General features: G+C 33.7%; 1 protein-coding gene and 1 non-coding gene across 2 annotated transcripts; both read right to left on the bottom strand.

Annotated features, from left to right (window-relative positions):
- Nucleotides 1-1004: 1004 nt before the first annotated feature.
- LOC148212142 (small nucleolar RNA R71) lies at nt 1005-1111 on the bottom strand. Its single transcript, XR_015790066.1, has one exon. It is a non-coding gene; the product is annotated as a small nucleolar RNA R71 (small nucleolar RNA).
- A 791-nt stretch (nt 1112-1902) lies between these two features.
- LOC111018940 (uncharacterized) lies at nt 1903-8529 on the bottom strand. Its single transcript, XM_022295207.2, has 9 exons — nt 8256-8529; nt 7985-8189; nt 6028-6118; nt 5725-5870; nt 5221-5462; nt 4729-4835; nt 4460-4642; nt 3474-3675; nt 1903-3291 (listed from the first exon to the last, which is right to left on the bottom strand). The coding sequence occupies exons 1-9, from the start codon at nt 8404-8406 to the stop codon at nt 2798-2800; spliced, it is 1821 nt and encodes a 606-aa protein (XP_022150899.2). The 5' UTR covers nt 8407-8529; the 3' UTR covers nt 1903-2797.
- Nucleotides 8530-13622: the final 5093 nt, after the last annotated feature.

Raw genomic sequence — 13622 nt, 5'->3', positions numbered from 1 at the left:
AAATCCCCCTCGATTTACATTCAAATCGTTTCTTCCGAGTAACTTGCATGTTTTCTGTATTGGATGCTTTAAGGTCTTGTCTAAAAATCAGCTGCTGTGTTCCAAGCTATTGTTTCTTATTTTAAGTCAATTTAAATACAACAATCTGATTTAAACCATCTTTTTATTTTTCTTTTGGTATTCTGAAATTATTGAATCAAAGTATAATCTAATTCTCTGAGGAGACGACCTTGTTTTTTTTATGCTACGACGGGTTATTTAGTGTATACTTGTACTAATTTTCTCCTAGTTGTCAGGAAGTGAACAAGTTTTTGGCGCTGTTGCCAGGGAACTAGATTTCATATCTTGATTTTTGATATTTTGGAATACGGTGCTTAATGAGTTCCTCACTTTTGTTTCGGGTAATTTGTGCAATGATGAATGATTTTCTTTCATTCGAATTTGCATTTGACCTAGAACTAAAGCATACATTAAGACGAAGAAGGGCTGAATAGAGGGTACAATATAGAGAAGTTGCAATGAATCTGAATGCACCAAATTCACCTGAATTGGAGGTAGAGAGGATAGAAAGGGTTGGAGCTGACCAAGCTGTGCCAATACCTCCCTTGAATGCTGTCTTGCTCGCTGATGATACCGAGCAGGAAATTAGAGCATACGTGGCTCCAACTTTCTATGACTTCAATCCCGTAATTGCAGATCCTATAATTAAAGCTAATAGGTTTGAGTTGAAGCCGACAATGTTTCAAATGCTCCAGAACGTGGGGCCATTCTATGGGCTTGCATCAGAAGATCCTCATAAACATTTACGATATTTTATGCAAGTGGCAGATTCATTTAAGGTAGAAGGAGTCAGTAAGGAGGCTATGGGCTTAAAGTTATTCCTTTACTCTTTGAGGGACACTGCGGGAGCATGGTTGGATTTCTTGCCTACCGAGTCTATTACCTCATGGAATGATTTAGCTGTGAAATTTCTAATGCAATATTTCCCACCATTCAAAAATGCAGAGCTTAGGAATAGAATCAATAACTTTCAACTGCTTCCTGGAGAGTCCTTAAGCGAGTCATGGGAGATATTTGAATGACTACTCCAGAAGTGCCCTCATCATGGCATACCACACTGCATCCAAATTGAAACTTATTACAACGGATTAAATGAGGCTACACATTTGGTGATAGATGCCTCGACAAATGGAACGTTGTTGTCAAAACCATATGGAGAGGCATTTGGTATTTTGGAGAGAGTTTCCCGCAATAAGCATCAATAGTGAAAATCCAAGGCGACATAATTAACAACACCTAAATGTTTAGTGGCAGAGGACCCAATAGCATATCTAAACTTAAAGATCTCCAGGTTGTGTAATATAGTAATGAAGAATGCAACTTCAAGTGATGCTGGAGCATCCAAGGCTAAGGTGAATGCTATGCATCGTATTGTGAGGGTGAACACGATTTTGAGAATTGTCCAGGCAATCACGCCTCAATGTTTTACTTGGATAGTCCGCAGCAGAATAGAAATAATGTGTATGGGAATACATATAATCCAAGTTGGAGAAACCACCCCAACTTTAGTTGGGGGGGGGGGGGGAAATCAATCGGGACACGATTTCGGAACAAGTAATGCTTAAGCATATCCATAGAAGACTCAGTATCCACCTAGTTTCTCAGGGCAGAATCAACAGGTCACTCAAAAGCCTCTTGAGACGTTGAGCTTGGAAGAGATGTTTAAGGCTTACATGATAAAAAAAATGATGCCAATGTTCAGAGTCAAGCCTCGTTACTTCTGAGCCATGCAACATCCTTATGGAATATGGAAGTACAGATTGGTCAGTTGGCAACAGAACTGAAAACATGCCAAAGGGAGTGCTCCTGAGTGACATGGAGCAGCCAAAAAGGGATGGCAAAAAGCAATAATACAAGGCTTTAACACTGTGAAGCGGTCGAGCTCTACCTTCAGCATATCAGCAAGAGGAATACAATGATGGAGAGAGAGCCAAAAATGAAATTTTCGAGGAAAGAGGTCAGGCCAAACAGCCAAATGAGTCAGCTAGCGTGACTTTAGGGCATAATACAGAGCAGTCGGGAGACAAAAAGGACAGTGGAACACAGACCATAGAATTAGAGGGTCACGAGTCAGGTGAGGATAGTAAAGAGGGTAAGACGTCTAAGGTTGACAATGTTGAAGCATCCTTATCTAGAACAGATGGTAAGCTAAAGTATCCAGAACAGCCCACTACTCCATCAACCCCAACGGAATATGTTCCTATAATACCCCACCCAAAAAGAATGTAGAAAAAGAACCATGATGGTGGCTACGCCGTACCTAGGATTTAATATCTTATGAGTTTTCTTGGTAACCAGATGTAGTACGGTGAAGTAGTAATTTAGTAAGATTAGTCTAGGTGCACCTAATCTGGCCCAAACACTAATAGATTAAAAAATAATTAAATAAACTAACAAAAAATATAATAACAGCCTAGCAAGTTTGCCCCAACAACATAAGTTGATTGATCAAACAGGCCACAACATATATTAGACAATCAGTTTTTATTATACAAACACACATTATTCTCATAGATCTGAGCCAGTACATTTGGTGAAATATAAGAGCACAACATAAAGACAAGACATACAATACAAACTTTCCCATAAACTGTAAGCACAAATACATAGTTCAACAATGGGGATAAGAGTGGAAAGATTTGGATGAACCTTACCTATATTAAGGACAAGGAGGGACAGTCAATTTCTTCATCAGCTCTGTGGATCCAAATCTGTTCATGAGTCCAAGCTTATGTGATCACGCAGAAGAGCTTTCTTCACCATATGATAGCCCGAAGCCGAAAGGAAATAGCGAATCCTGCAAATTATTCTCTGCATGGACTGGCAGTTGCTCGACCGTTTTAAACCATGTAACGGGTAAACGACCGGTGAAATTGTAATCTCCAAAGATAACGTCTGTGATTCTGCTTCTTTCGCTTCCAGGAAGCCAAGCAGCAATGAGAGCTTCTACTTTCTCCAGTACTGTTGGCTCCAAAACTAAGGGTCTCCCAGATATTAGAATCATCAGTGTGGGGATTCTGTCAGCCACTGCTTTTACGACGTCATTTCCATTTAAGGGTATAATGAGCTCGGAGTCATCGCCAGCGAACTCGGCATATGGACTTTCACCAACAGCCACAATAGCATAAGATATATCCTTATCATTTAAAGTGTCTGCTGATGGATATTGTTCATATATAACTTCTGTTTGGTCTCCAACTGCTTCTTTGATTGCATCTAAGATGGTGGTACCTAATAAAAACACCACTCATTTTTTGTGAAGTTGAAAGTGCCAAGTATATATGGCAATATTCGAGATTTGAATTTGTTTAGATATCTATATATGAATTAAATTTATCCAATCCATAAATTTAATTAAGCTTTTATGTTGAGTAGTTGTTTATTCATCCTTAACAATGAAGCAAGTTATGTACCAACTGTGATTCTGCCGGTCGTCCCATTCCAAGTAGCTGTCCACCCTCCACACTGAAATCCAAGATCATCAGCATGTGAACCAGCAACAAGAATCTTCTTGGCTTTCCTGTCTAATGGAAGAAAGGGTTTCGTTGGATTTTCTCCATTTTTCAATAGAACCAACGACTTCCGAACAGCTTCTCTCGCTACATCTCGGTGAAGCTGAAAGGGAGATTAAAAGAAGAATCTTCAAAAGAGAATTTTGAAACGTACGTTTGAGTAGGAAAAACTTTGGAGTACAGAACTTATTTGAGTTCTTTTATAATATGAGTTGTAAGCTATAACAGAAGCCACATTTTTGGTCTTTGGACAACCAATGCTATAGTCAAAATGATAGTTCAAGCTCCTGATCTTGTAGCATTTACAACATAGAGGACTTGGTTCAACAACAAGTATTTGATCAATTACTACACTACTCATCAACCCAACGCATTTTCTCCACATGGCAGTGAAAAATAGTCATTGCTCATTCTTTTCCGGTCCTTAGTTACTCAATGGCTCTTAACATTTTTTCTGCTATTTGGAAATAGTCCAAGCTAGCTTGAACGTTGACTAATCTAAGAGGATAACTACTAGACCAATACTCTATAGAGTTGTCAAGAAAACTCGTAATATATTAATAACTCGTATTTCTAGATAAGTTATAGACACCATGGTTTGAACTCATTAGGTCTAATCTCTTATGTTTCTCAGTGATAATCGTTCACATTTTTCATTGGTAATGACCACTAAGCCTAGTTTTACCATTCTTACCTATAAGTACTTCACTAAACAATTTGATTTCTTTGAAGATCGTGGATGTTGAGAAATGTTGTCAACTTAGAGAATAACATTTATGTTTCTCTGGTAAAGAGCAACAAAAGTTGTCTAATTGTCTCAATTAAGAGTTACAGTAATCACAAATGTTATATAGACTACTCGTATATGACAAAAGTTGGAAACTTGCCTGGCAACCAACGAGATCCAGCAATGATCTATCACTGAAAGGATGTTCAAAAACACCCGAAACAAACTTCACTCTTAATATTCGTTCAACAGCATCATCGATTCTAGCCATTGGAACCTCCTTAGATTCAACCAGATATAGCAAGTCGTTGATAAATAGTTCGTATCTGAAGGGCACCATCACCTGCATATCGATTAGTTTAGTCCTTGTAAATGCAAAACTCTGGAAACCAATAAAATATGAGTTTGAATTTTGGACGTTAAACGCACCATGTCTATTCCAGCATTAATTGCAGATGAAATGCAAGACCGATAGTTTGAACCTCTTGGTTCACTAAGACGATCAAGTGCTTCCCAGTCAGATATCACAAAACCCTGCATCAAGTAACACCAGCAGTGTAACAGCCATTAGCAGTAATAGAAACCAAAGCATAAGGGAAATGATGATCTAATAATAGAAAACTAAAATGGACCTAGGGACAACTACAAATCCACCATAAACACTCTAAGCAAATTTTCTTCTATTTTTCGAGAAATATAGGTTGTTTGAGGAGAGAGAATCATTAATTTTCCTTTATTTTTCTTATTGTGACGAGAGCCTCTATGAGTAAATATTTCGTAATAGCCTCATTATATCATACATACTTTTCGTATAAGTTGATACCATGAAGGAGTATAAACTAAAATTAATTTCAATTCTAACAAATCATGAGAAGCAAAAATATGATCCTTCACACATCATATATATTGTCCTACGTAGCTTAAACCCGAGCTTATTTTTTAAAACGTCTGTCAGCAGAAAACGATCAGCATGCAGCGGACCTCCATTCCAGCTTGAATAGGATGCCATAACAGTGGAAACTCCTTGAGCAATACAGTCCAGGTAAGGAGCCATATGGATCCTCTCCAAGTCATCATAAGATGAAATGGTATTTCCTTCATTCACACCATTATGAGTCCCCCCATCTCCAACAAAATGTTTTGCACATGCAATAACATTATTTCTAGGGTAAATAGAAAGACAGTATCAATTAGAAGGGATCTACAAGGCCAGTAGATGCAAATGTACTGAGCTTACTATTATATTATTTGGCCAATTGTTTTCACCAGACATAAGTGACGATAGAGTCAATGAAACATGGACATGAAATATGGACAAAACCTTTCTCTATAAAGCTTAAATAATTAAAATTAAAATTAAAATTAAAAATAAACCAGACCAAATACAGTGTCTACAGGAAATATGGACAAAACTTGTCTCTATACCTTCCGGCTACAAATGGATACCCCTCTGAGTATCCTTCAGGCAGCTTCCCCTGCAAGCCTTCAACTAAGGAAGTCATTTGTCTAACAACGTCAGTATCTTCACTGTAACTCTCATAGCACCTTCCCCATCTGGGATCTCTCGATACCTGAAGTAATCATTTGTAGTGAATACAACTTGCACTCTAATAGAATATCCAAAGGGAAGAATATAGCAAATTATAACAAATAAAGATCTTCTTTTAGGAAACCATGTTCAAAATTCTTAACTTTCTTATATAATTTGAGCTGAGCATTACTACTTACAGCAACACAAGGAGCAAATGCATAGTTAACCCCACTCGTCCTAACCTCTAGAGCTGTTACTGTCCCAATCCTTCTTACCAAAGCAGCATCTCTGTCATCCATTTAAAGTATACTGAGATTCTACTAAAGCCAGAGAAAAACAAATAATTTCTCAGAGAAAAGCAAATAATAAAACAATTTTTGCATATCTCTTTTAATCGTTTAATATTTAATAGTTCTTAATTTTTAAAGAGTCAAGTTTTTTTAGTGAAATTCAAAAGTTGGAGAATGAAAGGACACACATGAGGGTGAGGTTCGAACACATGATCTTTTGGTAGGAGACACATGCCTTAACCAAAGGTTGGTAGAAATCAAGAATAGTTCACCCTTGTTTTTTATTTTTTATTTCTGTTTTTGTATAAACACAAGTATTGTTGGTCTGATAACTTTTACTACATCAAGTTTCTAACTTTTAAGAAATCTTCAGACAATTGTGTATAAATTTTAACTCAGGGCACAACAAAATTTAAGGCTGGATAATCATTTTGTTTTTGTTTTTTCTTTTTTTGTTTTTTTGTTTTTTTCTTTCTTTTTTTTATATTTTTGAAAATTACGCTTCTTTGTTTTACTGACCAATTTTTTATATATTTTTATATCTAAATCAAAGTTTGAAAACTAAACAAAAATCATTTAAAAAAATTTGTTATTGTTTTTTGAATTCTTCTAAGAAAAATTTCAAGGGAGGAAGTATAATTCTTAAAAAATTTAAACTAAAAACAAAATCATGTATACATAAGATGTATTATTTTATAATTTTATAATTAGAGAAGGAATGACAAATATTAAAAAATTAAATACAACATAAAAATATTAATATTTTATTTTGAAAAATTAATTTCAATGAACGTTTTAATTTTTTTTTTTTAATTTAATATGCGAGAGAGATGAGAAACATTTTACTAAAATATGGTTCTAATTTGTTATAATAAAAAAGGAAAATTCAAGAAATGAATAGATACTTAAATGCAATTTTATTTTTATGTTCCTTTGCAAAATAAATAAATAATAATAATAATAAATTTATTTTTATGTTTTGAAGAAAAAAAATGGAACCAGCAACAAGACCTATTCACCTAGAATTTCTCCACTCGTAGACAAACAGATAAAACATGAATTAAAAAAATGCTTATTTAAAAGAAAAAATGAAATTATACTAAATCACATAAAATACATATGTATTTATACTAAATGACAGAAAATAAACATGTATATATAAAAATATCAATACTCTGTATTGTTTTTAACGTGTGACATTTTGTTGGTCCTATATGATTGTATTAATTTTCAATATATGTCATTTTTCTGAAATTTTAAATTTAATGTTATATATAAATACTTATTTCTTTTGTACAATTTTTGTAAATCTCTCGGAAGGAAATAACCAATCTTGGTCCTTTTTTCAAAAATATCTCTATCCTTTCATATCTAAATGACTTCTTCCTACTTTTGTACTAAAAAAAAAAAATCTTCTTCCTCCTCTATTGTCTATCCAATTTTGCAGGTTTCAGTAATTAGTTGTCATATTAATTTTTGTTGAACACCAAAGAGTATTGGAACATTTTAGAAAAGTTTATGGTATTTTTTTAATTTAAATTTAGCCTAGAAAACTTATAATATTTGGTATCTGATTAAATGGATCGCGGATACCTTTGATCTTAAATGATGAAAATAATTCAAAATAACTAATTGCAGGGGAAACAAAATTGATTTCAAATCATTGAAATCAAAATTTATGATTGTAACATTTTACTGTCATACCTTTATGATTCTACAAGATACAAGGATAATAATAATATCAATTAATTACATAAAAGCAAATCATTTAATCAAATCAAATCAACCAGTAAATTTAGAACTTGAAAGTTTCATATTTATTGTTAAAAAAAAAAAAGAAAAGAAAAAAAAGAGATTGATGAACCTGGTGGCCCCGAGGCCAACATTGTGAGGAAAAATGGTAGCGCCATAAACATTGTTATTCCCATGAACAGCATCACTTCCATATATAATCGGAATTCCAAGACGCGACTCTAGCGCCGACTTCTGGAACCAGTCGACCATGTCGGCCCAATCCGACGACAAGGCGTTATGAAATGGCCAGCTGCCGCCGCCATTGAGAATGCTCCCTGCAGAATCAAATTCATCAATCGAAGCAGAAATGCAATAAAAATTTCAATCGACGAATAATGTACCGATGGAGAAATCTGTAATGGCAGAGGGAGTGGCCACAGTGCGCTCGATTTGGGTCATCTGCCCGATCTTTTCCCTCAGTGTCATCCTCGAGAGAAGGTCTTTGATTCTGGCTTCGATTGCTGCGCTGGGGTCTCTGTAGATGCCCTCCATTTTTTTCCTCTCCAGAACCAACCGCAATCCGCTTTCAGCTTTCAGCTTTCAGCAACAAAAACAAGTCAACGAACTTGGTTTCCATATTTTTGCCAATCAAATATAGGATAGCAATCACTCAACTATTTCACAGTCAACTCTTTGTTCTTTCTTTTTTGTTGTTTAATTCTTAGGTGAGGGGTGGAAGTGTGACGTTGAAGCTGTTATTAATACCCTTGAATTAGTACTAAACTCAAAAACTAAAGCTCTACAATTCAATCATAACCTAACATTAAGGTAATACTTAGAGTGAACCAGTTTAATCTATCTATTATATAACCTGTTGTGGTTGTATTTGAATATCTTATGTGGACGGAAAAATTATTTAATTTCCCAACATTATATATATCAAATTCAGAGCTGAACAGTTCTTTTTGGGCCAACAGAAAGCAGATGCTTATTTCAAGCCAAGTTTGAGATCCCTTTAAATCTTGTTGGGTTCTCATTTGTTTATTTTGGCTCTGCGGGCAATTCAATTGTGAATGATTCTCTGCTACAATGGAAATTGTACGATTTTTATTTTTCTTTTTGGAGGGGAATTAAATTTATAAACTAAAGGATTGATTGTTGTATAAAAGGATTTTCCTGACATTTTTCTTTATTATTTCATATACTCTTTTTATCTGCCATTTATTTTAAACAACATGCATCTCAAGTATGTGGAAGGTGGTTTTTGGAGCCTCTTACAGACTTTGGGGCGAGAAATGAAGAATGCAGGAGGATGAAGAATAAGGACAAAACCCTTTGTAGGGCTTTACCAAACATTTCTGTAATTATCAGTTACAACATGTCTTGTCGAACATTTGGAGCACATTTTTACAGGTTGAGTTTCCTTTTTTTGGACTATTTTTTTTTTTTTGCTTTTGTATTCCCTTGTACATTCTTTCCTTTGGTTAGACCCGAAGTAGTAAAAATGATTGTAGGTTTCTCTTTAACTTAGAACAAAAAGATAATCGATCGATTTAGTTCTCACCTATAATAGGTGTCACTCACTCTCTTTTCTTCTCTTCTTAAATTTAGTACACTATCTTCTTTGAATTATCTTGCTATATGTTTGCTTAAATATTTTGTTCAGTAATTCTTTTTTTTAATTAATCTTCTTTTGTTGATTGTATAATTTTTTTTATTCTTGAATTTATTCACCCCTCTAGCGTTGTCTTTCGATCCTACAATATATACCCTAAATTTACTCCATATTAACTTCATTCTAATAGACCGATTCAATGGCTCCGATTCAATCAGCATTGCAATCCATTGTTGAGGCACCAGAATTGTTCTTGGTGCCTAAATCCATGACAGTTTACCACATATACGTGTGGGGCCCGTCGTAGTTTGAAAGATTGCCACCCCAATTTCTACTGTATGGTCGGTCATCCGACGGTTCAACAACCAGCAAGCTACAAGCACTTCGTCAAGATTTGTCATGTGATCATTGACTACGACGACATCAAAACAAACCGAGAGGTCTGCATCATCTCCGACATTTCGACGACCTGCCACGTAGAGTGACTCGAGATTCTAGTTGATAAACAATAGATCTTGAGCTTCAACAAGAGGCTTGAGGTTCAACATGGTTGGCAGCTAAAGCAAGGTGAATGGGGAAGAAGAGAATATATGAAAAAGATTTTTAGGTTTCATCATATAGGAGGTAAATAGTAGATATTTCAAATTAATTCGAATGAGATTTGAATGACATTTTTAATATTCTTTTATTTTTCCATTTTTCGTAGTTCTTTTCAGTTGTTTATTAATCATATATTACAATGTGTAATTGGGTAAATTTTACATATTACTTTACTATTCTAAATAGGCCTCTATTTTAGCAAAAGTATAAATTATAAAGATTTAACACATTTGTATAATTAGGTTATATAAATAGTCTACATTTGTACTTGTCCCGAAGAAGAAGCACCGTGAGAGTAAAATAGAGTCAATTTAGAAAATCATTAAAGATCCGTTGGTTGGAGGATTTAGGAGGTAGGAATGAACTTGAAATATAAAGCTCATGTTTGATCTTAGATTTGAAATGATTTGTCACCAAAAAGTTTTTTTTTTTTTTTTTAATGCTATTTGATTTTTTCTTGATGCTTTGTTATTATTTTTCGTTGGTTCTTTTTTTCTCCTTTGTTATTTGTTAGGAATCGATCAAATATTTTTTAATATATCTTAGCCATCCCATTCTTACCTGTCAATCTTATCATTAAACTATTTTTTAATTTGACAGTCAACTCTTTGTTCTTCTTTTTTTGCTGTTTGACTTTTAGGTGAGTGATGAAAGTATGATGTTGAAGCTGTTATTAATACCATACCGTGTTAGAATTAATACTAAACTAAAAAACTAAAGCTAATAATTTTGGATATATTTAATTTTATTATCAACATTATCAAAATAGATGCCCAATCTTAGGTTTAAAAAACATAGATATATAAATAAACCCTAACCCATGTGTCCACCTCTCCAAAGTGTCAAATTGAACTCGTGTCCGAGTGCATGCTTAATTCTCAAATTTCCCATGTGTCTATTTTCTACCTATGAGTAGTGTCCAATTGTAAAACATCATGGTTGTACAAATTACCTATAAATAGTGACAATTCATAGTTCATTTGATAGTGGATTTTGGTGGAAAATTCATGTTGATCATTTTACATTTCAATTTTATATTTTGTCCAATCTCGTATTTTCTTGTTGTTTGTGACCCGTGGTGCCTCATTTTGCTCCATAATTTTACAAGACGTTATCAGCACCACCCTGTGCCATTTTTCCCTCTAAAGGTAGGTTATTTGATTTTTCTTTTATTTTTCATACTTAGTATATATTAAATTTCTAGTATACAGACATCTTTTTTGTGATAGTGTTACTATCACAAATCTCACCAAATTAGAGTTTACTGCCCTTGACATCAATGATAATAATTATTTGTCATGGGTACTGGATGCTGAGATTAATCTCATGCTATGAATCTGGGAGAAACCATCAAAGAAGAAAGTACAACGACAAGTCAAGATAAGGCAAAAGCCATGATTTTCCTTTGTCACCATGAGAGATTGAAGATAGAAAATCTGACAATAAAAGATCATGATGTATTATGGTAAAATTTGAAAGAGAGATATAAATATCAGAAAATAGTTATTCTTGTTCAAGTTCGATATGAATGGATGCATTTGAGGCTCCAAGATTTCAAATCAGTAAGTGATTATAATTCTGCATTATTTAAAATCAGTTTGAAATTGAAGTTATGCGGAGAAAAAATTACTGATGAAGATATGCTCGGGAAGACATTCTCTACCTTTCATGTCTCAAATATGCTCTTGCAACAACAATATCGAAAGAAAGATTTTAAGAAATATTGTGAGCTCATATCATGTTTTTTTGTTGCTGAGCAAAATAATGAGCTGTTGATGAAAAATCATGAATCTCGACCAACTGGAACAATACTATTACCTGAAACAAATGCCGTGAATTTTAATAATCGTGGTTGAGGTCGAGGTCATGCTCGAGGACGCGACCGCAGTAGAGGAAGAAATAATCATTCTTTTCATGGTGGTCGTTATAATTATCCAAATTTCAAAAGAACCACACGAAATAATGATCATAAAGAAAAAGCTCCATTGGATCAGAATGCTAGAAATGTTGAACATAAATGTTTTCGATGCGGAATGACTGGGCATTGGGCATGTATTTGTCGTATATCGAAACACTTGTGGATCTCTATCAGGCTTCCCTAAAAGAAAAGGGAAAAAATGTGGAGGCAAATCTTGCATATGTGATATATTTGATCCTGCCAACATAAAAAATTTGGATGTGGCAGATTTTGTTGAAACTCCCAGAGAACAAATTGGCACAATGGATGGAATAGCAAGTGTTTCCTTTGATTTTCAAAACATCCAGAATTTATATATTTTTTTTAATCTTTCATGTTTGTTTAGCTAAGGTTGTCTTTTTGTATTTCAAGTACGTTGTCTTTTTGTGTTTCAATTTTTTTTTTCTTATCTTCTTCTTATTGTAATTATTTTGTTTAATGAATAAGCATGGACAGTTTTCATATATTGGATGACTAAAAAATGAGCAATGAAGATCTATGTTGGGCAAATAGCAACTATGCACATAATACTAAAAAGTAGAAAATATTTTTCCAAATTGACAATGTTAGAAGCAAAAGTCAATACAATATCAGGTTTTGCAAACTTAATTGAAGGTTTTGGAAAAGTATATATTATTTTACCTAGAGGAACAAAGTTTACGATTGACAATACATTATTCTCTAGTCAATCAAAGAGAAATCTATTGAGTTTTAAAGATATACGTTTCAGTGGTTATCATATTGAGACGGGTAACAAGAATAATATTGAATATCTCTATATTATTTAAATGTATACACGTAGCAAACTAATGATATGTTTGGATGTCAAAAACACTTTTTTGTCCTACCGAAAGTACTTTGCCACTTAAACTTAACATGTTGAAGACTAATATAATAGGTGTGGTAACAATATAGTTCCAAATTTGAGTATTTTAACTAAATTTTGGTATCATAATAGGTGCTGTAAAATTAACTTTAACCACAAGATCAAACTAAAACAAAATCGATTTGATTAAAATCTATTTTCGAGTATACTTTGTTTAGTTCAATTTACACATATAGCAAACTAACCACCATGGTTCAATTTTAGTTTAGTCAAAAACCAAATCAAACTGTATGTCAACGAACACCTCTAATTCTAAAAGTCTAACGTCAAATAAGCATAATTCAGCAATTAAGGACAAGGCATCTAATCGATTTTAGGCAGAAAATTAAGATTCTTCTCTCACATTTGTAGTACTTAACAAAAATAAATAAATAATATAAAAACTTAGATAGTTAACTACCATGGGTTGACTCATTGATCCAAATGAGGAAAGGTAAATTATAAAGAATTTAGACAAAATGAGTTCAAATCATGGTCGCTGCCTACCTAGTTACGATTTAATATCATACGAGTTTCCTTGACAACAAAATGTGGTAGAATCAGGTAGCAATCTCGCGAGATTAGTCGAGGTATATCTAAGATGGCCCGAACACTCACAGATTAAAAAAATATAAAAAAAAAAATATATATATATATATATATATATATATAAAATAAAAGCCTAGCAAGTCCCCCCAACATAAGTTGATTGATCAAACAAGGCCACAACA

This window comes from Momordica charantia, assembly GCF_013281855.1.
Source record: "Momordica charantia cultivar OHB3-1 chromosome 3 unlocalized genomic scaffold, Mcharantia_2.0 BLBB01000003.1, whole genome shotgun sequence".
Taxonomy (NCBI): domain Eukaryota; kingdom Viridiplantae; phylum Streptophyta; class Magnoliopsida; order Cucurbitales; family Cucurbitaceae; genus Momordica; species Momordica charantia.
The sequence above is the reverse complement of the archived record's forward strand: the minus strand, read 5'-3'. Positions and strand labels throughout refer to the sequence as shown.

Excerpts from the sequence above, each read along its gene's own strand:
- LOC111018940 (XM_022295207.2), bottom strand. The coding sequence starts at position 8,406 with ATGGAGGGCATCTACAGAGACCCCAGCGCAGCAATCGAAGCCAGAATC. Across the intron at positions 6,119-7,984 it reads GTTGGCCTCGGGGCCACCAG|AGATGCTGCTTTGGTAAGAA; the intron begins GTTCATCAATCT and ends AATGGATGACAG. Across the intron at positions 4,836-5,220 it reads AAAAAATAAGCTCGGGTTTA|AGGGTTTTGTGATATCTGAC; the intron begins AGCTACGTAGGA and ends GTTACTTGATGC.